The sequence below is a fragment of the Mus musculus genome, chromosome 1 (genome assembly GCF_000001635.26).
Source record: "Mus musculus strain C57BL/6J chromosome 1, GRCm38.p6 C57BL/6J".
NCBI lineage: Eukaryota > Metazoa > Chordata > Mammalia > Rodentia > Muridae > Mus > Mus musculus.
In genome coordinates, this window is record NC_000067.6 from 72824475 (window position 1) to 72852474 (window position 28000).

The window sequence follows — 28000 nt, forward strand, 5'->3', positions numbered from 1 at the left end:
CAGAGGCGGGGGAGGAGAAAGAAGGCAAGGAGGCGTCTCCCGCATTCGTCTGGGCCGTGCCACCTGCCCGCTAGCTCGCTGCACTACCGTTGCCCACAAGCCAACATGCTGCCGAGATTGGGCGGCCCCGCGCTGCCGCTGCTCCTGCCGTCGTTGCTCTTGCTGCTGCTCTTGGGCGCGGGCGGCTGCGGCCCCGGGGTGCGCGCCGAGGTGCTGTTCCGCTGCCCACCCTGCACGCCCGAGCGTCTGGCCGCTTGCGGGCCCCCACCCGACGCGCCCTGCGCCGAGCTGGTGCGAGAGCCCGGCTGCGGCTGCTGCTCCGTGTGCGCACGGCAGGAGGGCGAAGCATGCGGCGTCTACATCCCGCGCTGCGCCCAGACGCTACGCTGCTATCCCAACCCGGGCTCCGAGCTGCCCCTGAAGGCGCTTGTCACAGGCGCGGGTACCTGTGAAAAGAGACGCGTGGGCACCACCCCACAGCAGGTTGCAGGTAATGCGGACTGTGAGCACTAGTTTTGGGCTTGGGAGAAACTCTCTCGTAGCTCAGCGGGTTCTCCTGGCTGGTGACTCTCACGTGGGAAAAGAGAGTCCGACGGGACCCTGGGACTGATGTAGAGGAGAAAGAGCTTAGACCTTAATCAGATCCAGGGAGACTCTTGAGAGCGGGAACCCGAAAGACAAACCCGGGAGGGAGGCTGCGGGTGGAGCAAGCGGGATTTGATGGGGTAAAGGAGGAGAGGAAAGATACCTTGCCACCAGGGTCTTCCTTAACGGGACTTAGCGGGGAGGAAGGTGGTCTGATCTAGGGGCTGAGGGGGTGGAGGTGGGGGTTGAAGAGCCTGTAGGAACTTGAAACTCATTTGAAACAAAACTTGAGTCAGTGACCACCGGTCGAATGTTTAGCGGTGGGCGTGCTGCTGGCTGCCGCGCACAGGTGACACTGCAGACCTCGGGTGAGAAAAGATCGAATGGAGAAGCTCCTTCCTTCTGGCGTTGGGAGGTGAGGAGAAGGGTAAGGATGCACGTGGAGAATGGAGCGGGCTCCATCTGTGTAACTTAAGCCGGTTGGCCAGCTGCGTTCCGGCACCCTGGCTGTGCGTCTGGGCCTCCGGTCAGAATGCTGGAGCCGCTTGAAAGCCAGGGGAGCTACAGCTCTTAACGCGGGTGTGTGTCACACCGTACCTCCTCCTAAATCTAGGGAACTTTTTCTGTCTCACGGGATGGGGAAGGTGGGGTTCTTTGTTAAGGAGCCCTTCTTTCTCAAAAGAAAAAAAAAGTTAAGGGACACAAGCTGACTGCGAGGAGTTCACTTTTTTTTCTTCACGGTTTGGAGAAAGCTGCAATTGTCTTGGGGACAGCGCTGAATTTTAGCTAATGTTTAAAAGGAGGCTTTTACTATGTTTCTTAGACTGGGGGTAGCCTGGAGAGATAGGAGAGAGAGAGAGAGAGAGAGAGAGAGAGAGAGAGAGAGAGATAGGAGAGAGAGAGAGAACAAATATCTTCCCTGTTTTTCGATTTCTTTGTGCGCCCCTCTCTTTCCCTGGCTCAGCCACTGTCCCTTTCCCAATGGAGTCAGAGGTCAAGTTTGAAGTCTTGTAGTTCTTGAGGCATTTTTGACCTTGACTACAGAGCAAGGTGGAGCTTCCTCAGAGGGGAGTCCCAGGGTTTCTTCTCTCTCAGCCTTGGGTTTGATCCTTGCTCCTGTTTCTAGGTAATAATAAAGGAAAAGAATTCCGCTTCTCAGGCCCCTTCCTCCCTTATTACCTCTGGAGCCCCAGAGGAATTTTCTTCAGCAGGCCTTGCAGAATCCTCCGGATATTGACTGTTTTACTAAATCTGGTGTACTTTCCTCTCAGAGTTTTATTTTCCTCTCAGAGTTTTATTTATTTTTTCCTCCCCACCCTTCGTTGCTTTCATTCTAAGCCTGTGAAATTCAGTCTTTCTGCTTCTCAAAACTCTTAAATAGGTTGGAGTCTTCTGCAGGCAACAGATGTGGCAGGTTCCCTGGGTCACTTTTCCTTACTGGCTGCGGGGATGGGGGTGGGGTGAGGGGGGTTGTCAGGGAAGCCAGGGGACAATGGGGTGAGTTCATGGGAAGAATGTCACTCTGGATTTTCTGCCTGGTTATGGGACTCCGTTCTGCTGGCTCATTCGAGTGGCCGCCTCAGCCTTCTCTGAAGGTCCAGATGCCTTCCACATTTTTCTCTTGTGTTTCTGTCTGGAAGAGGGGATGTTAACCAAGGTAGGGGGTGGGGTGGGGGCGGGAGCTGGAAGCTCAGAAGTGATCAGCTGCACAGCAGGGCTCTCAAAGGGGTCGTTTGGGAAGGAGCCTGGTTTTGCCAGGTTGGCCAGATGAGAGGCAAAGGTAGAGGCTTCTGGGCTCTTTGGGTTGGGACAGGGACTCTAGAGGCTGTACTGAGAAGGAGATATTATACATGGTCCAGACAGACCTTAGCAATGAGGGAGGCCGCTCCCCACCGTCTTTGCCCATCTTCTGCCTTCTCTGAAAGCTGAACCCTCCTCCCCCAAGCAGCATTTCTCTCTGAGCAGGTTGCTTTTGAGAATTTTAAACATACCCTCTTATTTCCACGCAGCGAACCCCAGCAGTTCCGGCTTTGCTGTTAGCTCTTTTGTCTTTGTTCCCAGGGACTCGGGGACTGTATTGCTGGCTTCCTGGGGATGGCAGGAAGGCAGGGGGTGGGGGGTGGGCACATTAGTGAGTAGAAGAAGTAAGTGGCTGGTCGTGATCCTACATCCCAAGGGGTGATGGGCTGGGCCTTTTGGTTCATAGAAACAGAAATCAGACTGGCAAGGGCTGGAAAAAAATGAGAAAGGAACTCTGAGAACTGTCACAAGTCCATGCTTTGTAAGGATGTGGGAGTGGGAATGGGCACAACTACCTAAGAAAATTGGAGGCGGGCGGGGAGTGGGGTGGGGTGGTGGTGTCAGGGAGTTTAGGGGAGGGTAGGTTTGGGCCAGGCTAAGCCCTTTCAGAATTCAGGCCAGGCTGGTTCCTCAGCATCTCCCCGGTCTCCTGCCTTCCTGTCCCCTCTCTGCTTTATACAATGCAGGGGATTATGCAGAGGGGCGGGTCCTGCCCAAGTGGCCTTCTGGCCCTTAGCACTTATAAAGGTGTTATAGAAATGTTCAAAGTCCCAGGGCTGACAAGGGCTGGCCTGCTGATGGGTGTTGAGTGGGGAGGCCGGGATCTAAAGGCCCTGGGGAGGGGAGTGGGGGGAAAGAGGCAGGTCCTGATTTACAGTGGTTCACTTCGGCTTCAAGATTAAGGGGGAGAAAGCAACGGGACTTCTGGCTCAGAGCGCTGCTTTGCATCTCGTCTTGCATAAATTTGCATACCGAGTTCAAAACCGTAAAATAGACTCTGGAATGAGTGGGACCCACTGTCTCAGCGGATTCTTAGCACCACCACCTTCTTAGCACCATCAACTGGCCCTGATTCTCGACAGAACTTGAACCAGTCTGGCTAAGTTGTCCTTCACTGAGGGCCTTAGAAGGGTGAGACATATGCTAGGTAGGGGCTACTGCCCTAGGACATCTGGGGGACCCCTGGTGTTGGTTGGCTTGTAAACTGAGGAGGGTGTGGCTCTGCGCCAAGGTTTTGGAGTCAGGGCAGTGGAGGGACCCAGAAGACAGATACTGCTTCCTTGGTTTGCCTTAGCCCAGGGGAAGCAGCCTCAAGGTCAAGTCTTTGTTCCTGTTCTCTGCATTTTCTCATCTACAAGGGTCAGAAAAGTTTCCTGCCCAGCTTCTTTTGTCTGGCAAAGATGACCCAGTTCCTTAAAAGATGGAAGGAAGCTTGAAAGAGCACAGATCATGTGGGCTGACAGATGGCTCAGTGGGTAGTGAAGGTGTCTGCTGTGGCAACCTGAACTTGATTCCCCGAACCTGTGGAAAGGTGGAGGGAGAGGTTCTGCTTCATGAATTTGTCCTCAGATCACATGTGTGCCCTGGCCTGTGGGCCCACCCTCCTATGCACAATAACAAACAATTATAATTTTTTTTAAAGAAAAACTTGGCTGGGCAATAGCCTCACATGCCTTTAATTCCAACACTTGAGAGGCAGAGGCAAGGCAGATGGATCTCTGTGAGTTTTGAGGCCATCCTGGTCTACAGAGTGAGTTCCAGGACATCCAGGGCTACACAGTGAAACTCTGTCCTCCACAAGAAAACCAAAAACCAACCAACCAACCAACCAACCAACCAACCAACCAACCAACCAACCAAAAAACTTGGGTAATAATACTAAAGATGTTAGAACTATAGAAAACCCTTCAACAAACCAGGGCTGAGGATACTTTGAGTTGGGAACCCACAGCTGTGTTGTGAGAGGCTTCTCTATGAAGCAGCTCTTAGCCAGCGATCGAGTTTGCTAGTGAGCCAGAGGAAGAGGGATGCTTGAATGGCTCTGTCAGTCCCCCTTAGCCCAGGTCTTACAGTGTTCAGGAAAACTATTTCCTGAGGGCGGGCGGGGCAACTCAGGGAAACTGACCCTGTAAGTATTTTGGGGTTGATGATGACATAAAAGTACTTGCCATGCAAACCTGGTGACTTGTCTCAATCCCCCGAACCTACAGTGGAAGGAGAACCAATTCTTTCAAATTTCCCTCTAGAGGCATGTGCACTTACAAATCTCCCATCTCTCTCTCTCTCTCTCTCTCTCTCTCTCTCTCTCTCTCTCACACACACACACACACACACACACACCATTGCTGTAGTAGTAATGGACTGGAGAGATGGCTCAGTGGTTAAGAGCACTGGCTGCCCTTCCAGAGGTTCAGAGTTCAATTCCTAGCAACCACATGGCAGCTCACAACCATCTATAATGGGATCTGATGACCTCTTCTGATATGCAGGCATACATCAGGGAGAAAGAACACTCATACATAAGACACACAAATAAATCTTTAAAATAATAAATGCTTTGGATTGCTTGGAAGCAGGAGTTCACCCATCCATCCACCCATCCACCCAGTGTCAGACATCAGAGGGCTTACCCTGAGAGGCCTCACCATCAGATGAACTTCTGGTGGTTTCCGGCATGGTCCTTCTCTGCTGTAAAATGTCAGACCAGTTGCTATTAGAGTTGATAGGAAGCTCTGAAAGCTCTTACTGCTAATGGGATGGAGAAGAGGGTAATTCCCTCCTGGAAGATAGGCCTGGGGCTGCCAAAGGGATTGAAGGAGCACAGAATCCTATAGTCGATGGCAGACCTCTACCACCTTGCCCAGTGCTTGCCATCTCTCGCTCGCTCTTCTCTGCCCTTATCCTGTCCTTGAAGTCTCAAGCCCCCCCCCCCCCCCCCCATGCCAACACACGTATGCTTGTCTCTTCCTGCACTTCTGCACTTCTTCCACTGCTGGCTCAGTTGGAATACTTGACAATATGGTAAGTAGGTGGACAGTGTTCAGAAAAAGTCGCCTGGGTAATCTCCTGGTCCCAGTCCTCTTCAGTTCCAACCAGAGGGAGGCCTAGAAGGTGAGTGGAGGCTCGGGTGTGGAATTCAGTATGGGATGAAAAAGGGTGGTTGACTGCCAGGGAAGAGGAGAGGGACTGAGTTTTAGAGATGGAACTTCCCCAAACAAGGGACAAGGGACAAGGGATGTGGTACCGTGAGGGGCTAGCAGTGCTCCTTTTACTGAAATGGACAAAGAGGAGGGATTTACATATGTTTCACTGGGGAGCCAGAGATCTGGCTGGCAGATGTTCCAGATCCTTCTGCTTCTCTTTGTTATCTCTGGCCAGCGTCTTCCTGAGGTGGCAGGCAGCCATCAGAAGATGGGTCAGCCCCTCTTCAGAAGATGGGTCAGCCCCTCTTGTATCCTCGTCCTGTTCTGGAACAACTGCTTCCTTTGGGTCCAGTTTTCCTCCATCCCCCTAGGGGAGCGAGAGTCTTTTGTATTTCCATCTTAGGTGTCTATGTGGGCTCAGTAGAGACACCATATTAAAAAGAGCTAAGATTTTTGCTGGCCCTCTGCCTCTGTTCAAGTCAGGAATGAAGTATTGGTTTTTGAGACCGTGAGGCAGAGGTTTTGTTCTGGGACCTGTTGTGTGCAGGTGGCGTGTAGGTCATGGTATACCCTTACCAGCTTTAGTGAGGAGAGGACACTTCACAAGCATAAGGGGTCAGGATGTGATGAGTGGGAGATGAGAGGCCAGAGGGTTACAGGGTCCCTGGGGAGAAAGAGGGAGTGGGTAGACAGCTGTGGGGGAAGTAGCCTGGCTTTTCTTTCAAACTAACCAGGTCCCAGTGCAGTCAACCATGTCTTACAGCCTATGTGGTGACTGGGTTTGATGGTGCATAGCTGGAATCTCAACACTTAGGAGACAGAGGCAGGGTGGATCCAGACTTAGAGCACACACTGGTCTTCATTGTGGGTTCTAACACCCTAAAATCAAAATCAAAACCATGAAACTAAACTTGTGGTGAGCAGGAGCCTTTCTCAAAACACAGGTTTGATAAAGTAGGGATAATTTTTATTTCTTTCAGAGTATGTATCTGTATTACTAGACTAGTTGTGAGCATGGGAAGTCACATGTGACCATGGGAACTTACAGTAAGTTGTCAAACACATTAGCTGGCTTAACTTTTACACGTGTCATTTTTGCTATTTCATTAACTGGCCCTTAAAATGAAGGCCATACTAGATAAGACAGATAGACCTCTCATTTCTGTAGGACCCAATCCCACATGTCAACTGTATACCCAGATCTAAGAGGTTTAACTGCTTTGAACCTCAGTTTCCTTACGTGTATTGAAATCAGAAGTTGGTGGTGCTCATTACTACTGGGCTACACTTGCATGGGTCTGTGTCAAAGTAGATGATGCAGACAGACATAGTTCGTGCTTATGATCTTAGGGAAGCTGAATGAAGTAGGAGGTTTGCCATGGATCTGAGGTCTCACAATGAAATTTTTCACTACTCTTCTATTCCTTGACAAAAGCAACTGAAGGAAGGCAGAGTTTATTTTGGCCCTCAGCACAAGGATGTAGTCCATCATGGAGAAATCCTGGCAGCAGGCGCAAACACAAGCCACATTTAGAAAGCATAGAGGGATGGATGCTTTTCTTCTGCTCACTTTTTCCTGCTATGCAGTCAAGATCCCAGCCTAGGGGATGGTGCCACCCACAGTGGGCAGGTTTTTTCCATCTTTTTTTTTTTTTTTTAAGATTTATTTATTTATTTGAGTACACTGTAGCTGTACAGATGGTTGTGAGCCTTGTGATTATTGGGAATTAAATTTTTTAGGACCTCTGCACTCACTCAGGTCCAAAGATTTATTATTATACATAAGTACACTGTAGTTGACTTCAGATGTACCAGAAGAGGGTGCCAGATCTCATTATGGATGATTGTGAGCGACCATGTGGTTGCTGGGATTTGAACTCTTGACTTTTGGGTGAGCTGTCAGTGCTATTACCTACTGAGCCATCTTGCTAGCCCAGGTTTTTTTTTTTTGTTGTTGTTTTTTTGTTTTTCCCCCCATCTTAAGTTGATTGAGATAGTCCCCTCAGGCATGCCTAGAAGAAGCACTTCATCTCTCTTTTAATCCTAGAGCTCCTTGAGTTGACAAATCAGATTAGCGACTACACAAAACCAGACAAAGAAGTCAGCAACAACAACAACAACAACAACAAAGAAGTAGATACTAGAGTACTTAGTGCTCAGTACTTGGTGTGGTGGTGACGTCACTGATTTCCACTGCTTCACCTATAAAGGGACTAAGTCCCTCTCCCTCTGATCTATATTCCTTGGGCTTAGAGAGTCCCTTTGTGGAAGGGGTAATGAAACTTCACTTTAATGCAATATAAAACCAACTGAGAAGAAATGGTTGGCATTTCTTATGGGTGAGTTAGGCTTTTTGAGTGCTTTTTGGGGCCCATGTCCAACTTTCTGGGACTGACCGTTCCAGGGCTGCAGTTCACACTTGACAGTGCCCAGAGTTAAAACCAGAGGGACAGAGATGACCCTCAAACTTGGACTCTGAGGATCTTGTGACAGCTTTTATTTTATGTTCACATAGCTAACAGCAAAGGGTTGAGTCCTGCCTTCACCTGGCCAGCCAACTAGGGGACCTAGGCTTCCTACTGCCAGCTTGGAAGGCTGTGAAGAATCCCAGAGGTGTTCCTGGGGTAAGATGGCTGTGGTGGGGTGCCTTTCCTCTATAGGAGCAGACTGAGGGGAGAAGGGGCCATCCCCCATCCCCCCTTAGCTCCTAGCCCCCTCCCCTTCTGTTCCTTAATAACAAAGCCACCAAGGAAGATCTGGGCTGGCCCAGCTTGGGTGTCAGTCAGTCCTTAGAGGGAGACCTTGCTCAGAAAGCTGGCTTTCCCTGAGAGGAGTACAGTTCACTAACTGTCAGGAATTTTTTTTTCTCCTTTTTTTTTTTTTTTTTTTTTTGCCGAGGGTAGGCAGTTGGAAGCCTTGAAGCCCTTCTGGCTGTCTGCCCCATATCCCTTCCTGGCTGTTGGGAAGCAGGGCAGAAGTGAAGATTGCGGGGAAGAGGACAGGGGCTGGCACACCGCCAGGTGCTGGGCAGAGGAATTAGCCCACAGACCCTGGTGGAACTAACTGGCTGAGAGTGAAGCCTGGGGAGTTTCTAACTAGCAGATGGCTTTAGGTGTGTGTTAGCCTGTGTTGGTTCAAGGAATTGAACAGAGACAGGATGTCGAGGAGGGAAGGAAGGGGACCGGGGACTGAAGGCATTGGCAGGTTGTTGGAGCTTGGAAGACAAGAGGAGCTTATTTGGTGTGTTCATCCTGGTGGGTTGTAAAGGAGTGGGAGGTGGGAGGTGGGAGGTGGGAGTGTGTGGCTTCCAGCTGGCAGGGTGTGAGAAAGGTGGTAGCTGTAAGCCATGGTACCATCTCAATGGGCAGACAACACATCTGTGGCAGCTGGAAGTGCCTTGCTGCAGGCATTTCCTACCTCGCAGCTCAGAGCCGAAGGAAGAAATGAAGGCTGCATCCTAGGCCAAGTGCCCAGGCTAACCCAGGTTCGTTCTTGTTGCTCTTGTGCTCCTTTTTACGGGAGTTCCTGCGTGCACAAAAGCAGTGCGGTGCATACTGCTTCTTGGAAAAGTTCTTTTTTTCCCCTGTGTGGCAGTAATTGAGGCATAACTTCTCAAAAATGTTCCTTTATGCAACTCCCCAGGAAGTTTCCTTTGGGACTATTGTCTTTTCTTCTGGACGGAGATGCCCAGTCTCCTGGATGACGAACTTGCTTTCCGAATTGCCCGAGGCCAAGAAGAGACCAAGAATAGCAGTTGCCTTGTGTCCTGGGATCTTCCCTGTAACTGATACCACTGACTGGTTTTATACCAACAGTGGTGGGTACTGTGCCAGGCAGGCTGAAGGATCAAGTGGGCTGGGTTCACTGGCTTTTGTGGTTGGATGGGCCCACCTGGCATATTAACTGGTAACCCCCTTCCTAGGGGTTGATATGTCTTGGTCACCTTTCCTTAAGTGATCCAATGATCAGAAGGCATTCTGAGGAGCTAAGAGCTGTGTAGCCCGGCAACCTGGGTTGGGTTTTGGGCCCTGCCTCTGGTAAGATGGCTTTGTGCAGCTGGCCTTCAAACTCCAAGGCTCTTATTGAATGTGATAGTGGGGTAAGAAATCACCAACCTCTTGTGGCTGTGTAATAAATGGAGTCATGCATACAATGACTTGGCACAGAGACTCAAATATCCAAATGATGTTATCCACACTCCGATCTCTTCCTTCTTTTTTCTCTTCTAATCTCAGCAGAGAGCAGGAGGCAGCCACCACTGTCTGTTTAGATGAAGTCTGATTGGTCATCTTAAGGATTCTGATAGGTGGAGGGGGAAGGCTGGGAGCTGGCTCAGTAGGTAAGAAGCACTTGCTATGTGGGGTCTTGAGTTTGGATCACTAGCACCCACGTGTTAAAATATAAAAATAAAAATGAAGCTTAAAGCAACCACAAGTGCTTATAACGTAAGGGAGGGGACAGAGACAATAGGGTCACCCACTGTGGCTTGTTGGTCAGTGAGCCTAGTGGAAACCCACCAAGCTTCAGGTCCAAAGAAGGAGTCAGTCTCCAGGAAATGAGACAGGAGGTCTCGAATACAAGCAGAGACACCACCCACTCCCACCCACCCCTACACACACCCAACCCCCCCCCCCACACCCCCACACAGCCCCCCCCCACACCTACCTCTCCATACATGCAAAGAAAAAAGGAAGATATGTCAAGGGTGCAGTTAATTGCATAGCCCCCTTTGCTTGACAAAGCTTTCAGTGACTCCAGAGCTTCAAGTCTGAGGATTTCCTATGGGCAGTCATGACCACTGAAATCTTCCCTAACTATGTTTCTTTTGATGGCTTGATGGCCATCAAAAGAAATATCCCAGAAAAGAGGATTCTCTTTAAAATCTTATTATTTTGGTGTTTTTGTGTGTGTGTGTCTGTCTGTCTGTCTGCGTCTGCTGTCTGTCTAGGGAGTTGTCTGTGCCACGGAGCACATGTAGAGTCCAGAGAACAACTTTGTAGAGTTGTTTTTCTCTTACCTTTATGTGGGCTCTGGGGATCAAATTTAAGACACCATGGTTTTCAGCAAGTACCTTGACCCACTGAACCATCTCCGCAGCCTAGACTTGAGAATTCTTGCTTAAGGTCGTACTCACCCTTTGTCTCTGGTTTGGCTTGCTACTTCTTAAACCAAGAGAGCAGGGTCAAGGATGGCTATGGGATCTGATGTAGCATTAGGTCAGTCACAAATCAGTGAAGCAAGAGGGATGCACGGTGACCTATTTAAAGACACTTATTTATATTCAGGACACTGGTGTGCTGGTTTGAGAGTGTGGCTGGCAGGCAAGCCTGGACATCCTCGCAGGCTTTACAGTTCATTTTTGTTCCCCTGGGTTCAGTGTGTCAGTGTGGAGTATCTGGGAGTGGTGCTCTGGAGACCGAGGAGCACTGCAGTAGGGTGAAGTGGAGGAGGAGTGTTTGGGAAGGTCAGTGGGTATCATTTTCTTGGCCTGGGACTGTGGCATCACATCCTCAGAATCAAGTACGGGCAATGGCTTGGATGTAAGCCCTGGTAGAAGCACACGTCCCTAACCACTCTTGCTGCCGTGGGGCCTGGAGGATGATGGACAGTGGGTGGGTGCACAAGAAAACAGTGAATTAGGAAGGTGCACTAGGGCAGCCATGAGGGGTTCTTAGCATTTCTCTACTTTCTAATGTTCAAGCCACAAAGGAGTACATGCCGTGCACAAGTTAGCCTTGCTTTGTAAAGATACTACTGTTATCGTTCCCAGAGCACAAGACAAACAGTTTAAAGTAACAAAGTCAGAGGAGATGTCTGTGAATCTAAGGCAGGGGACTGGGCCTTTGAGCAAAGCTCTAGGAAGATTTAGGTTCCCTTTACAGTGGCAGAAACCACGCAGAGAGAGTCAAGTTTGGTGGGAAATAATACTCCTTAAGTCTGGAGGAAGAAGAAAACATGTGACCTCAGAAACTCGAACTTTTTAATTTATTTATTGAGGTTATAAATCATTTCTCCCTTTCTTCTCATCCATTAAAGCCTTTCTACATACCATGACCACCCTTGCTGCTTGCTCTCTTTCAAATTTTAAAAAAATTGTGATATACATATGTATCATATATATATATATCATATATCTATGTATATATGCACACAGAGATATGTACATTCTTTTTTGTTTGTTTTTTGTTTTTCGAGACAGGGTTTCTCTGTGTAGCCCTGGCTGTCCTGCAACTCACTCTGTAGACCAGGCTGGCCTCGAACTCAGAAATCGGATTTCTGCCTCCCAAGTGCTGGGATTAAAGGCATGCACCACTGTGTCCGGCGATATATGTACATTCTTAAATATATAAGTATAACCTGCTCAGACTATAATGTTCCTGGTATGTATGTTTTCAGGGCTGACCGTTTGGTTTTGGATCACCGATAAGTGAATTTTCCCTGGGGAAGATTGATTGTTTCTTTTGCTCTCGGCATTCCTTGGTTGCCTGTGGGTTTTGGTCCAGGTTTGGAACCTCGTGAGTTTTTCTCCTTGCATGCCAGCCCAGATGTAGAGTTTTACTTAAATTGTATATGTATATTCATATACCTACTCCTGTGTGTTACTGGTATTTTGAAGTAGATAGTTAAATAGTGCGATCCCTCATGCCTTTTCCAACACACCCTTACCCTTATTTTGCCCACCTTCATCTGCTTTCATCTCTGTCCCTCCCTAATCAGAGACTCCCATTTCCCCCATCTCCCCTTCGTATCAGCTGTATCCTGCCGTTCCCTTTCTATTGCTCATCTCCTCCCATAGTGGTCCCTTTTGATGAAGATACTTAATGAAGGTTGCTTCTTTGTGGAAGCCAAGGTTAGTGTCTTTAAGGGGCTCCATTCTTTGGAGGAGTTGAGGCCACAGACTCGGGGATTTCTGTTGGTTTTAATTACAGTCATTGATCTCATATGTATGCCAGTCAGAGGTCAGCTTGCGGGAGTCCTCATATGAGTTCCTTTCCTGGTGCTGTGGTAAAACACCACCCAGACAGACCAGAGTCCTCATGACAGCGAAGAGGCGAGCAGGGCAGCTGAGTTGCAAGCTGAGAATTACACTCGGAGCTACAAACATGAAGCAGAGAACCTTGGAATGAAGCAGAGTCTTTACTCTCAAAGTTCCACCCCCAATAACATTTTTCTTTAAGAAAGCCAGGACTCCTCAAAAGCATCACCAACCAGGGAGGAAGCATTCAAAGCCAGAGGCCAGAGAAACAGTTGAATTTCCAGGATGTTTTATCCAGCCATGCCTTTCATGTCAGAGTCAAGTGCCTTTGCACCCTTGGTGGCCACACCACTTCAAAAGCCCTCCTAGAAGAGATGTGTGATTTTTTTTTCCCCCACTTTTTATTTTTTCCTACCTGCTGTTTATCATTTATTTTTGTTCTTGTGAAATCCCAAGTTAGGTAATCGCTTGGATCTCTCCCCTTGCTTGTTTTTGGGGACACAGAGCAGCTGTCTTCTTACTACCCCTTGGACATTTCTACCTCGGCATCAGCTGGAATCCGGTACCACCGATGATCTGCGCTGCACCATGGTACACTTGATGTCCTGTTCTCTGGGCTGAGTCGTCGTCTTTTCTTTATTTTTGCCTTTCTTGAGTCATTGACTGTCTGTCTGCCACTGTTAGCTGGGCCTTTCCCTGACTCAACTCCAGTTCTGCAGGTCACAGAGAGATGTTGGGGGTCCCACGTAGAGACCTGTTGATGGACAAACCATACTGACAACATTGCATCAGCCCCTGAAAGTGGTCTTGATGCCTGCCGTGTCACTGTGTGTCTGTAACGCTCTAGGGCTCTCCAAGTTTATTTATACTCTGTTTGATAAGATAGATGAGGGGAGGATTGTAGTTGTCTTAGGGTTACACCGTGACCAAAAAGCAACTTGGGAAGCAAAGGGATATACCAAAAAGATGGATCTATGAGTCACTCAGTCCACTGAGGGGAACCAAGGCAGGAACTCAAAATAGGGCAGGAACCTGGAGGCAGGAGCTGATGCAGAGGCTATGGAGGGGTGCTGCTTACAGGCTTAGACCTCATGGTTTGCTCAGCCTGCTTTCTTACAGAACCCAGAATCACTAGCCTCGAGGTAATCTCCACTCACAGTGGGCAGGCCCCTCCTAAATCAATCACTAATTAAGAAAATGCCTTACAGGCCTACATACAGGCTCATCTTATGGAGGCATTTTCTCAACTGACTCTTTCTTAGATAACTCTAACTTGTGTTGGGTGGATATAAAACTAGGCAGCACAAGGTGAAGTATTTTATATATATTTATTTTTGCAGTGCTGGAGATGGATTCAGGACCTTGTATATGCTATGCGAGCCCTTTACCACAGAGCTACATACACCCCTGGCCCAGAGAAATGACTTTTTTTTTTTAAAGAAAAGTCTAGAAATAGTAAGAAGCAAAAATATCAGTCTACTACCCAGAACTGTGGATGCTTATTATTTTGTCTACTAGCGTAGTATTTAAATAGTACATTTTTTTTTAATCTAAAGAGAATTGCACACATGATGAATGGATAGTTTCAAAGTTTTGCATGTATGCAGATGTGTGTATGATGGATGATCAATATTGTTCAAGTTCTCTGAAGTAAACTGGAAAATCTTGCCCCATTGGTTCACACCTTTAATCCCAGCACTTGGGAGGCAGAGGCAGGTGGATCTCTTGAGTTTGAGACCAGCCTGGCTTACAGATTGTGTTTCAGGACAACCAGGGCTACACAGAGAAACTCTGTCTTGAAAAACAAAATAGGATACGGAGAGGAGAGGGAGAGACAGAGACAGAGACAGAGACAGAGACAGAGACAGAGACAGAGACAGAGACAGACAGACACACATAGGGACAGGGGCAGGCACAGAAAAATAGTAAATTAGTTTCTCCTGTCCATATTAGATTTTGAATCTGTGTTGACAAACAGGCAAATGCTTGCCTTTATGGCCACTGCTTGTTATCCATTATACCACCCTATTTGTTTTGTGTCTTCGTTTGCCAATTGCAGTACCAACTACAGATAGTTGAAAAGAGATTTTTTTTACACATATACTTTATGTATGTGTAGAATTTGAGGGTTAGATACTTTATTTTGTCCCTGTAGTTTCTGGCCCAACTCCTCACTTGGGCCTCTGGCCACTAAGTCACTTTGCCAGCTTCCTGGATGACGTGAATGAGCTGGGGGAGAAATAAGTAGGACTCATGGGAAGAAGTGAAAACTGATAGTGCTGTTTGCCATCTTGATATCAGTTTCTCTGACTCTTCAAGGACAACTGAGCCTGCAGAATCCCAGAGGACTTGGGCTGAATCTGAGTGTGTTTTTGTTTTCTCAAACTGTCTGCCTCAGCCCTGACCCACGGCAGGTCTTTGCGATTCCAGGAATGAACCTGGTGTTTCTAAAGCAGCCCTTTCTGAGTCCGCACCGGCAGGGAGGCTCCAGAGAGGCTGTGCTCACGTGGGGAGCCTTCGATGAGGCAGCAGTGTAAGGCCATGCTCTAGATATGCCCCTGGGGCCAGGCCAAGGACGCATGTGTGTAAGCATTCATAAGTTTCTCTACAAACCTGAGAGCCAATGGGTATAAAGCCTGAGGCCGGCACTTGGCTGAGAATTTATCTGAGGTTTTCTTGTTCCAATAGAAGAGGTCTCTTTTTCTCTTTACCAAGTGAGTCATTCAGGATAGCCTACAGAAGAACCACAGGAAGATGGAACCCCAGGAATGCCAGTGATTGAGGGCTTTTGTTTAAAATAGGTTCCTTGGTAGCCCAGGCTTGTTGTCTCTGGATCTCCCAGGGCTTGGGTCCAGGGCTATTCTTAGAGACTTCAGATGGTGCTTTGAGTGTAGCTTCATTTGGAAACGGTGACCTAGTCGAACTCCACAACTTACAGATGAGCAGCGCACTCACGTCAAATCCTGCTCAGCACCCAGCCTTCACTCACGGCCCCAGGGGTAGCAAGTTCAGGGTCAGAGCCTTCGTCCTCCTCTGACTTAGAAGCCAGCACTGCTTGCTCATCCATCCACACTAGAACTGAGTCAGGCCTTGGAGTTCAAGGGCCTATGCTGCAAGAATGGAGGGGATTCCTCAGCCAGGCGATTGCTGCCTTGCTTTGGTACAATGCTGTCCTCCTCAGTTTCCCACTTGACTGTGTTTCCTGAGTTCTTTAACGCTCAGTAGGCAGTAGCTACGGGATGGCCCCTGAGGCTGGCGGATCCAGCGATTACGACAAAGCCATTTCCATCTTCAAGCATGGTTCTGAGAGCAGGGCTGTCAGTTGTGGAGAAGCTGGTCTGCTGGACAAGGGGAAATTCTTCTAGAATGTGGCAGTGGTGGTGGCAGTGTCTGAGAGATGCCAGGCGTTATGTGACTGGGTTCTTTTCTGGGAGCAAAGGTGATACAGAATGAGAGGGTAGAAGCTGGGTATGTTAGCAAAGAATAGATGGACCTGCCGACCCAGAGGGGGGTCACTCAGTAAACTGGACTGTGCTCTGGGGCTAACGTATCCCATAACATTACTCCTCTACTCAGTTAAGGAATCAGGCACACCGTACCCCATTTGGAATTCGGTCTGCAGTGATCAGAACTCAGGCACCCCTGTGAACTAACTGTTCTGGATTTCAGAGCCAGAGGCTCCTGCTGCCTTGAACCTATTGGGAAAAAGATGGGGTGAATGCAGGGTTGCTTCAAAAGACTAAGGTCTTTAGGTTAAATATTAACTAAACAAACAAGTAGGACCCTCTTTCTCTCTTCTGACTCCTAGAATGTGCTAGAGTCTAGCTGCCTGCTGTGTAGGCTAGTGTGGTGGTTGTGGTCAGCCATCCAAAGGGAGTGGCTTCAAATTTTCACTAACACAACCTGTTTTCTATGTGTTTTGAGCATTTGCCCCTATATGCTGGGAACCTGTGTGTGTGTGTTCGCGCGTGTGCGTGCGCGCGCGCCCCATCTTTCTTCCTCATCTTCCCTTTTTGCTGCATAAAATGTATTTAGGCAAGTTCCGTCTTCCCAAAAGACCCCTGTTAAGCAGCAGAGAGCTTTGTACTTTAGCTACATGTAGGATTTAAATAACCAGCCTAGACATGTAGTTCCATGGTAGAGCATGCAGTCAGTGGGTGCAAGGTCCAGGACTATACCCAGAAGCACAAAAGAAAAACAAAACATCATCTATTTTGAGCTTCCACTCAAGGGTCTTTAAAAAATATGCATATGTATATATGACTAAACCAGCAGGAGCCTCTTTCTCTCTTCTGTCTCTTACCTCCTACAGCATGTGCTAGATAGATACAGCATGTGTTGAGACAGATAGATAATCAAATTTAAGAAAACAGTTCTGGGTGCAGTCCCAGAGATGCAAAGATGAGAAAAAATGAAACACTCCACACATCAGACTGAGGGGGCTGGAGAGCTGGCCCAGTGGTTAAGAGCACATGTTGCTCTTGCAGAGGACCGAGGTTTGATTCCAAGTGCCCACACGGTGGCTCAAAACGGTCTGTACCTCCAGTTCCAGGGGATCTGAAATCCTCTTCTGGCCTCTACAGATATCGAATGCACATTCTGTATTGATATACATGCAGGCCAAAAAAAAAAATTGATGTACTTAAAAAAATATATCTTTTTTTTCTTTTAAAAATTTTATTAGTTCTTTAGTAGTTTCATATAATTTATTTTAATACTTCTTTTTTTTTAAATTAGGTATTTTCCTCGTTTACATTTTCAATGCTATCCCAAAGGTCCCCCATACCCACCCCCCCAATCCCCTACCCACCCACTCCCCCTTTGTGGCCCTGGCGTTCCCCTGTACTGGGGCATATAAAGTTTGCAAGTCCAATGGGCCTCTCTTTGCAGTGATGGCCGACTAGGCCATCTTTTGATACATATGCAGCTAAAGACAAGAGCTCCCGGGTACTGGTTAGTTCATATTGTTGTTCCACCTATAGGGTTGCAGTTCCCTTTAGCTCCTTGGGTAATTTCTCTAGCTCCTCCATTAGGGGCCGTGTGACCCATCCAATAGCTGACTGTGATCATCCACTTCTGTGAAAAAAAAAATCTTAAAACTCAAAATGGAGAAATATCACAGCAGGGAATATTGAGGAAGAGTGGTCTAGTTAGTTTTTTCCATGTATTTGGTTATTTTGTTATTAAATATTAGCTATTCTTCCTTTTCCCCTTCACAGCAGACAACCTTACATTACACATTCAAGAAACAGATTGTCCATACCTTTTGTATAAAGCTTGGATCTGCCCCGACCCCATGACAGTTTGAATGAGGATAGTAATAAAACAATATCATGTTTAAAAAGCACTCAGAATTCCCACTGTCTAGGCTTAAGAGGTCATAAGAATGCAAGGGTCTGGTAAGACAATGAACTTAGACATTGTTTACAACCAATAGAAGGACAGGGGAAGACCTGTTGGCCTACTAGGAAGATGGGGCTGACTTGGAGGTACTCAGAACAAAGACGGGAGGGATTGCTTTTAGGTTCCTGGGGTTGGTTTTTCTAATAGTGCTTTAGACTTAGCCACAGATCATGGACTTCTTAGCATAGCCCCGGGACCCAGACAGAACATGGCCCTGGAAGAAAGCAGGGCTCTATGGAACTTAGAGATTTTGATTCCCTGAATAAGATCCTTGATGCTACAATCAAAACAGGGTTGCCCGAGAGAAAGATATTAAGTCTAAATTAAGTCTCAAAGCCAATGTAAGAATGCAGGAAGTGGACACGTGGCCCTTTTCTGATGTCAGCCTCCAGCTGGGCTCCCTGGCCAGGTTGGTAAGGGTGTGGGGGTCAAAGGACAGCATGAGGCCGTGGCCAATTGTGAAGCTCCTCTGATGTCAACTGTGTTTGCTCTGTTAGACCCAGATGGACATGGGCCTCAGGTTTGCCAGTTCTAAAGCAGGGCAAGCCACCCGTTCCCTTTAATCTCCGCTGCCGTTTTCACTTCCACTTGTCTAAGTGATGATGTAATACAGCAGGCCAGGGAAGGGACGTCCCCGTGTTCTGCAGACCCTCCATTCAGGGCTCCGATTGCACTGCCTACCTCTTTTCCTTTTGGAAAAGCTTTACCTTATGTATATTAATATAATTGTGAAATCCCGTGCTTCCGTGTTGATCCTTAAACTGCTACGCTGGGGAAAACGGCTAACGCTTATCAATCCGTGGGGCGGAGTCTTAAGGTCCCTTAAGGGGCCTTGCAAGTCCCTACTGGTTACCTCCAAGTCTGAAGCCTTTTCTACCTGAATCTTGGGAGGTGATTAAGAAATGTTTCCTGAAGTGACCTCTGTACAGAGCCTGCTTAGCCTCACGTCTACGTAGTTGCTTAACAGATACTATCCTGGATCTAACTTAACTCTCTCAGGCAGAGAAGAATGCAGCTTGGTATTTTTGTTCTGAGGGGAAATAATTCCATCTCTAGCTGAAATTCTCTATTTGGAATGTTTTCCTGTGGACCAACTCTGTAGCTATAAGAAAATGTATGGCGCGGGGTGGGGGTGGGGGTGGGGTGTTGCTGTGATGCATATTCAGGTGAGGAGGGGCCAATATGGAGAAATAGAAGCATCTGTGAGCTCACTCAGATCATCCCACCCTCACCCCCCATATTTCATTCCAAACATACCATGAACAGCTCTCAGGAACCCTTCTAGTAGGATCCAAAAGCTGGAGTGGAGATTTAGTCAGACTTTGGTCTCGAACCCCTGGCAAACCCTTTTTTTTTTGGCCAGGGATTAGAGTAGTAAGGTGCAAGGCTTCTTTTCAGCCACCCATCCTTTTGCTTCTCCCTGGCCTGTACTTCATTCCTTTCCTGGGTGCCCCTTTAGGATATATTTACTTGGGTCTTGTGATCTGTTCCAGAGAAAGAAATGGATGCCCTGCTGCCTTTAAAAGGAACCTGCAAGTCAGCTGGCTCTGCCTGGGGACTTCCCCGTCTTATCGGCATGTTTGCTGGTAGTGGTGAGATCAATAAAGGGAGAGAATAAAACCTATCCTTGAATCCAGGTGGTCTCTCTGAGGATAGACAGACTGACCATCTCCTTCAGGAGTCTGGGAACCTTTAGGACAGACAGGAAGCCACGTAGTCTCCCAGGAGAGAACTGCCCAGGTGGCCCCAGTCTTCTGGGTAGCCATCATTGATCACAGGACACTGCATGAATCAGGCTTCTCCACGTTTGTGGGTCCGTCCATAAAAAAAAGCATTGCGAAGTTAGAACATCTGGTTTTACAAATGAAAGTATATCAGTATTAGAGTTTTTTTTTTTTTTTTTTTTTTGGAGACAGGGTTTCTCTGTATAGCTCTGGCTGTCCTGGAACTCACTCTGTAGACCAGGCTGGCCTCGAACTCAGAAATCTGCGTGCCTCTGCCTTCCGAGTGCTGGGATTAAAGGTGTGCGCCACCACGCCTGGCTTCTCAGAATTAGATGTTAAGACTTCTTGATTTAATAGGCTGAATTTGGTTCTTCTGCCCTTAATATGAACAAAACCACTTTCCAGACCCCTATATCCTATGTCTGCTGTGTCTAATGGACAGGTTAGCCCTGCCTATAGACTTCAGGCCTGAGTACACGTCATCTGAGAGTGCCCATGCCTTTGCAGATAGGTCTCCAGAGTTGGCAGAGGGAGTTCTGAGCATTGACTGTTGAACTGACCTTGAAGACTAAGCCAGGGGATTTTTCTTCGTCTACTGTCTGTGGTTTAAGTGCCCAGGTGGGTCATAGCCCCTCAAGCCAAGCACTCTGGATGCCCTGGGAAGACCCTGTGCCCTGTTCCATGGAGCTGTGGACTAGTGTGGCTCTGGGTAGAGGTGAGGTGGAGGGAAGTTAGCCATTGTAGGAGAGCTTGGCCTGCACCGCGTGGAGCTTAGTCATTTCTGCACTGGGCTGCGGGGCACTCCTGGCTCTCGGGGTAAGGACTGACAAGACAGTGTCATGATCTTTCAAAGATTGTCTTGAGGTTATGAGGAGCTGTCAGTATTTGAGGTCTCGGGTTTGTTTGCTGAGATTTGGCTCATTTCTGACTTCCCTAAGCTTTTCTTAATTCTCTTGCCCTCCACCTCTGTGTCCTTCTGAGCATGCAAGGGCCGTGTTAGTGGTTATGGTGGTCCCCAGCTGCACCACCAGCCCCAGAGCATGGCTCTACAAGGACCTGATGCTACAGAGGAAATCTGCAGCAAATAGGGTGCCTCAGTTCCCATACTCCCATACAGACCCTGTAGGGGAGCTTGGTCTATGTCTGGTAGGAGCCCTTGGGTTTCCTCTCTTCCCATATCATATCCCAGAACAGCAAAGGGGAGGAGAGGGTGTAGGAGGAGTTTGGGGCTTGGTTCCTGGGTCTGACTGAACCCGAGGACAGGACTCCTCTCTCACGCTGATGCAAAGGTGAACTCGTTAGCCTTCCCCGTGGCTGATCCCGGGGCTGTTGGAGTGGAGTTTAATTTTGCTTAAGTTACGGTGTAGCCCATGTTACTCAGGAACCATAGAGAGCCTTTCTAGAAGAAATAATTTTTCTGGTTTCAAGCAGTTTATAAGTAGCTCAGCATTAATAGCTTTGGGCAGATATTTTTGTCTTTAATGCTGTATACCTGACCCCTTCCCTTTTGTGAAGTTCCAAGGGCATCATCCTCAGTATAGTTATTTGGGCTTTTCTTCCTTCCTTCCTTTCTTTTTTTTTTTAAAAGATTTATTTATTTATTTATTTATTTATTTATTTATTTATTTATTTATTTATTTATTTATTATATGTAAGTACACTTTAGCTGTCTTCAGACACTCCAGAACAGGGCACCAGATCTTGTTATGGATGGCTGTGAGCCACCATGTGGTTGCTGGGATTTGAACTCAGGACCTTCAGAAGAGCAGTCAGTGCTCTTAACCGCTGAGCCATCTCTCCAACCCCCCCCCCCTTTTTTTTTTAAAGATTTATTTATTGTATGCTCATGAGTACACTGTAGCTGTCTTCAGACACACCAGAAGAGGGCATCAGATCTCATTACCAATGGTTGTGAGCCGCCATGTGGTTGCTGGGAATTGAACTCAGGATCTCTGGAAGAGCAGGCAGTGAGTGCTTTTACCCACTGAGCCATCTCTCCAGCCCCAGTTATTTGGGCTTTAAGACACAGATGTCCTTAGGGGCTGCTGGTGGATGTGGGCTTGTTTGCCATGGCTGATTCACCCCAAGAATTAATATATTCATTCTCTAATTCCCTACTTCCCTCAAGATGGCATTGCATGTATCCCAGGCTGACCTTGAATTCACATATAGCCTAGGATGACCCTGAACTTCTAAGCCTCTGTCTTCCATTTTGGGATTATAGGCATGTGACAGGACACCCCAGAACACTTGTTTTGTTTTGTTTTTTTTGTTTTTTTTTGTTTTTTTTTAAGTGTCCTTTACCTTTCCAACCTTTAATACTCCTGACACTGTTCACATACTGTTTCTTTCTTATTAAAAAAAATGGTGTGTGTGTGTATATTCATGTACCCATCCTTTAATACTCCAGACACTGCTCACATTACTGTTTTTCTCATTTTCCTTTTGAAGTGTGTGTGTGTGTATGGGGTGCAGACATGTGTGCCTGTGGAGGTCATACACCAGCTTTGGGTGTCAGTCTTTGAGGTCTGAACTCTGGTCATCACTTGTTTAGGCCTGCGCCCGACTAGCTGACCTATAAGTTCTGAGGATTCTCCTGCCTCCTGCCTCCGACTCCCACCTTGTCACACTGGTGCTGGGATCTTAGCCACACATTACTGTGTCTAGCTTCATGTGGGGTCCAGGGGTCTGAACTCAGGTTCCTGTGCTCACATGGCGAATACTTTATCACCTGAGACATCATCTCCCTTGTGCCCTGGACACCAAATGTCTAGAACCCAGGTTTCCTGGAGCACTAGTGTGGTGAATTGGCAAGGGTCTTGTGCAATGGTCCTCCCTGGGTCGGATGTGAAAAATGCCAAGCCTTTCCAATTTGGGGACATGGCGATAGTTTTTTGGTGCTCTTTGCTTTTTGCTTGAGAGTTAGCAGATAACTGGGGATGGTTTCTATCCTTACAGTGACAGCTGACAGTGGCGTGATGTCTCTGTTCCCAGTCATCATCTAACTGCCTCACCTCTAACATACTCTGCTCAGTTCTGTGAGCTGTTAGGTAGCCAGCCATTTACATGCAGGAAAGCTGAGGCTCAGAGAGGTGATGTACAGGGACCCCCAGCTGATAGAGTGGCACAGCAGGGATCGGCTTGAGCACCCAGTGCATGAATGAGCATAGCTTCTCCAAGTGCTGCCGAGCCCAGTGAGAGCAGGACAGGCCTCATGCACAGGGAAGGGAAGGGAAGGGAAGGGAACGGAAGGGAAGGGAAGGGAAGGGAAGGGAAGGGAAGGGAAGGGAAGGGAAGGGAAGGGAAGGTGTAGGACAAACTTCTACTGATGGCTTTTAGATGCTAGGACACCTTAGCAACAGCAGGCGCAGCTGTTAACACTGGTACCCAGTTCTGTACCTGGTGTGGAAGAGCTGACTCCTTCCTCCCTTAGCTGAACACCATCTGGTTTCTAACAACTTAGACAAGGTAGTATACCTTACCTTTTGCAGTCACTGCTGGCTCTTTCCAACTTGTAGTATTGCCTAGGAGGGGGACCCGTGGTGCCCTCTATACTGTATGGACTCCTCTGTACTGAGGGGTCCATTGGGAACTATGTGCCTTGAATCGTATCTATTAAGAACTATCCCATTTGGGGACAGGGACTGCAAAATGTGTTGAAAAAACCTCTATGCACTCACCCAGATTTTTTTTTGGTTTGTTTTTGGGACCAGATTTTGCTGGGTAACCATGGCTGTCCTGGAATTCACTCTTTAGACCAGGTTGGTCTCTAACTCACAGAGATCCACCTGCCTCTGCCTCTCAAGTGCTTGGATTAAAGGCATGTGCCAGCATCTCCTGGCTTCACGTAGTTTTTTATTAGGACTTTGTGGTCTTGTGTTTCTGGATGGCTGGGGTGGGGCTAAGACGCCTTGACTTTTAGAACATGCTGGTACTTGTCCCCCTGGTCTCAGACTGACCACACAACCCTTCCCTGGAGAGACATTTGTCAGCTAGGCTGAGACTGGGAACTAGGGGCTGCTTTGAGTGTTTGTGTGCACACAGTTGGCTCTATGAGAGTGATTCTCAATGGCAGGTGGCTGCCTGCCTTGCAGTCCCTTGCCAGCTGTGCCCCAGCCCAGGGATCTTGTGGTAGTAGTTTTTTAAACCTCAACTAGTCTGCCATGATCGGACCATAAAGGAAGGACTTAAACTTGGGGTTAGTGGAGAGTGAGCACGATATTTTCTGATGGATCCAGGGATGACCTACTCCCCTGTTGAGGGCCTTGTGTCTGTCTTCATCCTTTGGTTGCAGCTTGGAGGGTGAGGGAAGAACTGAGCTTGGATCTCCCCATTTCTCTCTGCAGTCACACAGCCTGAGTTCAACTCCTGATCCATCCATCACTTAACAGGCCTGTGATCTCGCTCAAGCGACTGGCTTCCGTGAGCTTCAGTTTCCCCGCGTGTGAAAGAGAAGGGGATTTGAGCGTTGGGACCCAGAGTCTCTTTATCTCTGTGCTCAGACGCCTCTCGGAAGCCTCAGGGGAGGAATGCATTAGTTTGGGGGATAGTTTCAAGACTTCATCTACCATCAAGGGGGAGGCAGTGCGAGTGGGTGGTGGATGCTTGTCACATCTCAGTCTGAATCAGAAAACAGACTGGGATGTGGAAGCAGGATGGACCATGACCCTTAAAATGAAAGTCCCACCCGCAGTAACTTCCCTTGGCCAGCCGGGCTCCACAGCCTTCCTCAACAGCGCCAGCACCCAGGGAACAAGAGTTCAAGCACACAAGTCTGTGGGGGGAGCTTTTTACATGCAACCCACGTTACCACCTACAGAGTTAGGAAACACCCAGCTAAGTTGTGGAGGCTGGGCTCCTGGCACCTGGTGGTCACACGTTAGCTAATAGTCTTCTCCTTAATTACAACAGCCACCCTCCTCAGGGAGGTTAGGGCTCTAGGAAGCTGAATCTGGACTGTCTTCCTCTCTTTCTCTGCAGACAGTGATGACGACCACTCTGAGGGAGGCCTGGTGGAGAACCACGTGGATGGGACCATGAACATGTTGGGAGGTGGTAGCAGTGCTGGCCGGAAGCCCCTCAAGTCAGGCATGAAGGAGCTGGCTGTGTTCCGGGAGAAGGTCAATGAACAGCACCGGCAGATGGGCAAGGGTGCCAAACACCTCAGTCTGGAGGAGCCCAAGAAGTTGCGCCCGCCTCCCGCCAGGGTCAGTGGTGGGATGGGGTCTGATGGAGGAAGGCCCTGCTACTGACAAACAAAACCTAACAACAGTCATGTGACTTTCTGGAGGGATGGGATGAGCACAGTGGGGTTGGTGGACACTGATACTGCCCTACTAGCCGCTTGGTGTTGAGGGAGTCTCTTCCTCACGGATCAGGCAGTGTGTGAGGCCTTGCCTAGTACCAGTGTTTTGTGGGCTCCTTTCCCTCATGCTAGGCGCTCCTTTTTTGTCTTCAGACCCCTTGCCAGCAGGAGTTGGACCAGGTCCTGGAGCGGATCTCCACCATGCGCCTTCCGGATGATCGGGGCCCCCTGGAACATCTCTACTCCCTGCACATCCCCAACTGTGACAAGCATGGCCGGTACAACCTTAAGCAGGTGAGTGTGGGCCAGCCTGGGCTAGGGAGGCCCTTCCTCAGCCCCGGAGCCCTGTTGTGTCTAGTCTGCTGCATCTGCTTGTATAGTCCCTGGGAGCTAAGAGCTGAGCTTGGATGCAGTGGTCTGTAAACTGAAGGTTGGGTGGGTGATACCTCAGCTCCGTGAGGCTTCCCTCCTTGGCCTCAGGCGGGGCAGGTCTAACGCCACTCTCAGCTGGCTTCTTCTCTCTGTGCTCAGTGTCTGTCAGGAAAGTGCCCTGGAGAACTGAGAAGTAGGGTTAAGCCCTTGCAGCTCAGCTCTTCCAGAGGTTTGGATGTAGCTACAGTAGAAGTAAGTTTCAACCTAAACCAGTATACCTGAGAGTAGCGCTCTAGGCCCTCCTCGGGAGGATGTCACGTGATAGGTTTGGGTGAATCTGCAGTTTGCATTTCTCCCTTCCCCTTCTTCCCCTTCCCTTTCCCTTTCCTTCCTTTTCCCTTCCCCTCCCCTTTCCTTTCTTTTCCCTTTCTACCTTGCTCCTCCCTCTTCCCTTACCCCCTTGCCCCTCCCCTCCCTTCTCTTCCTTTCTCTGTATCACTGCCCTGGCTGTCCCAGAACTCATTCCATAGACCAGGCCGGCCTCTACTTTACAGAGCTCCGTCTGCCTCTGCCTCCCAAGTGCTGGGATTAAAGGTGTGCATCACCACCATCTGGTTTACAGTTTACATTTCTAAACCTCTCCCAGGTATTGCTAATGGTTCATGAACTGTGTATTTATTCCTAATGATCCATGAATCAATCTTTGGAATCAACAATTTAACCATATGTCAAGTAGCCTCTCTGGTGTCCAGGTATCGCAAGAGATAGAAGTTTGGGCATTAAATGCTGAACATATAGTTCTAACCATAGTTGACAGTAGCAAGGGTTAAGGACTGAATATAAACTCCCAGGAGCCTTTGCCTTCCTGCTTCTCTGTATGTATACATCCTTTTATGTGTCCCACCCCTCACTGCCTTCTTTACCTCACAACCTCTTATAGGGGAATAATTAGGGTGAGAAGAACTCCTATTTTCTGTAAGATGGAGGAGAAGGGATGGGGCAGGGGTGTGGTTGGCAGGAGTGGTGGGGGGAGTGGGGACTGGACTGTCATCTGTCATCTTGTTAGTCAGTAAGCAGGATCTCACCTTAGAGCTGAGAGCACATGGGATGTTTTGGGGTGCTATAGCAAATTAAGATGCTGGGTTTTAATACAGGGGACTGGGATCTTTTGAGTATGGGGTATTTTTCTGAACTGTCCCAGTGATCTAACGGCCCGTCAGGGTTGACGTAAGGAATGGATGTGTGAAGCCAGGGGCTGGGGTGGGTACAAACAAGACTGTACTACTCTTTCTTGGATCTTCCTCAACTCCTTCATCTAGGTCGCCCTCCCATGCCAGTGTAAAAGCTGTCTGTCTGTCTGTCTGTCTGTCTTTCCTTCCATGTCTAGTGAACAATGGGCGTACTGAACCTCCTAAGCTACCATGTCCATTTATGTTAGTCACTACTGCAGCATATATGATAATATCAGGGACCCTGGATGGCAACGCCCGGAGTTCAAATATCACCTCTCTCAGATCTGAACTATATAACATGGCTCCTTGGTCAATGGCTAAATTGATTCTAAGAATGCAGAGCATAGACCATTATCAACACATGAGAGCTTCTTAGAAACTCGACCTGTAAGCTGTAGCAAATGCCTTTAATCCTGGCAGGCAGAGGCAGGTGGACCTCTGTGAGTTTGAGGTCAGCCTGGTCTACAGATGGAGTTCCAGGACAGCCAGGGCACTTACACGGTTACAAGTCACTTAGGCAGTTCTTGCTTCTGTTTCACAGCTGTAGAATGGGGACATTAATGATACCTAATACACAAAGTGGCTGTGTGTATTATGTGTATAAATGTGACTCTCGATGCCAGTGAGTGATTGGAATCTCTTGCTTACACAGCGCCTGGCACACAGTCAGTCTCTTGGGATGTGAGGGTTTTCATCTTAGACCATGGCTGAAGTCTGGGGTCTCCCACAGGAGCTGAGCCTTCTTGAGGTCTTTGTCTCCAGCAGCATTGGTAATGGGCACAGCCTCTGGGCCTAGGTTATCAGCATCCTTCTACTGCTTGTAGGCCAGGCAGAAGTTTAGTGCCACCTGTCTGCATTTTGACAAGCTGCCAAGTGCTCGATTAAGGTTGGGACAGGCCCCTGTTCTGCAGAACCCTGCACCTGGGAACTGCATGCATCCAGCATCCAGCATGCATCCATGTTTTCCTCTTTTTACCCTTCAGTGCAAGATGTCTCTGAACGGACAGCGCGGGGAGTGCTGGTGTGTGAACCCCAATACCGGGAAGCCCATCCAGGGAGCTCCCACCATCCGGGGAGACCCCGAGTGCCATCTCTTCTACAACGAGCAGCAGGAGACTGGTGGGGCCCATGCCCAAAGTGTGCAGTAAACCCCAGCCAGTCGGTGCCTGGCTTCCCCATCCCGAACACCAGCAGAAATGGAGGGCGTCAGGGTGACGGGTGTGGAGGAGTTCCCAGTTTTGACACATGTATTTATATTTGGAAAGAGACCAACACTGAGCTCAGAAGCCCCCCTCTGACCCCCCCCAGCGGCTGTTAAGCTGAACCTCCCTTGCTTCTGTTAGAGAGGGGAAGGGTGGTATGGAGGGCACTGGGTACAGGCCTGGGAATGGGGAAAGAAATTTTTATTTTTGAATCCCTGTGTCTCTTTTACTTAAGATTAAAGGAAGGAAAAATAAAAA

General features: G+C 48.4%; 1 protein-coding gene across 3 annotated transcripts; it reads left to right on the plus strand.

Moving 5' to 3' along the window:
- The first annotated feature begins 5 nt into the window (after positions 1-5).
- Igfbp2 (insulin-like growth factor binding protein 2) lies at positions 6-28000 on the plus strand. Of its 3 annotated transcripts, none has more exons than NM_008342.3 (4): positions 6-490; positions 24612-24838; positions 25090-25230; positions 27524-28000. In NM_008342.3, exons 1-4 carry the CDS (start codon positions 106-108, stop codon positions 27686-27688), a joined length of 918 nt encoding a protein of 305 aa, NP_032368.2. In that variant the 5' UTR covers positions 6-105; the 3' UTR covers positions 27689-28000. The 3 variants fall into 3 exon arrangements, with proteins under 3 accessions (NP_032368.2, XP_030106217.1, NP_001297588.1); XM_030250357.1 differs by lacking the exon at positions 6-490 and adding an exon at positions 907-1012; NM_001310659.1 differs by lacking the exon at positions 6-490 and adding an exon at positions 913-1000.

Excerpts from the sequence above, each read along its gene's own strand:
- Igfbp2 (NM_008342.3), top strand. The coding sequence starts at position 106 with ATGCTGCCGAGATTGGGCGGCCCCGCGCTGCCGCTGCTCCTGCCGTCG. Across the intron at positions 491-24,611 it reads CACCCCACAGCAGGTTGCAG|ACAGTGATGACGACCACTCT; the intron begins GTAATGCGGACT and ends CTTTCTCTGCAG. Across the intron at positions 24,839-25,089 it reads TGCGCCCGCCTCCCGCCAGG|ACCCCTTGCCAGCAGGAGTT; the intron begins GTCAGTGGTGGG and ends TTTTGTCTTCAG.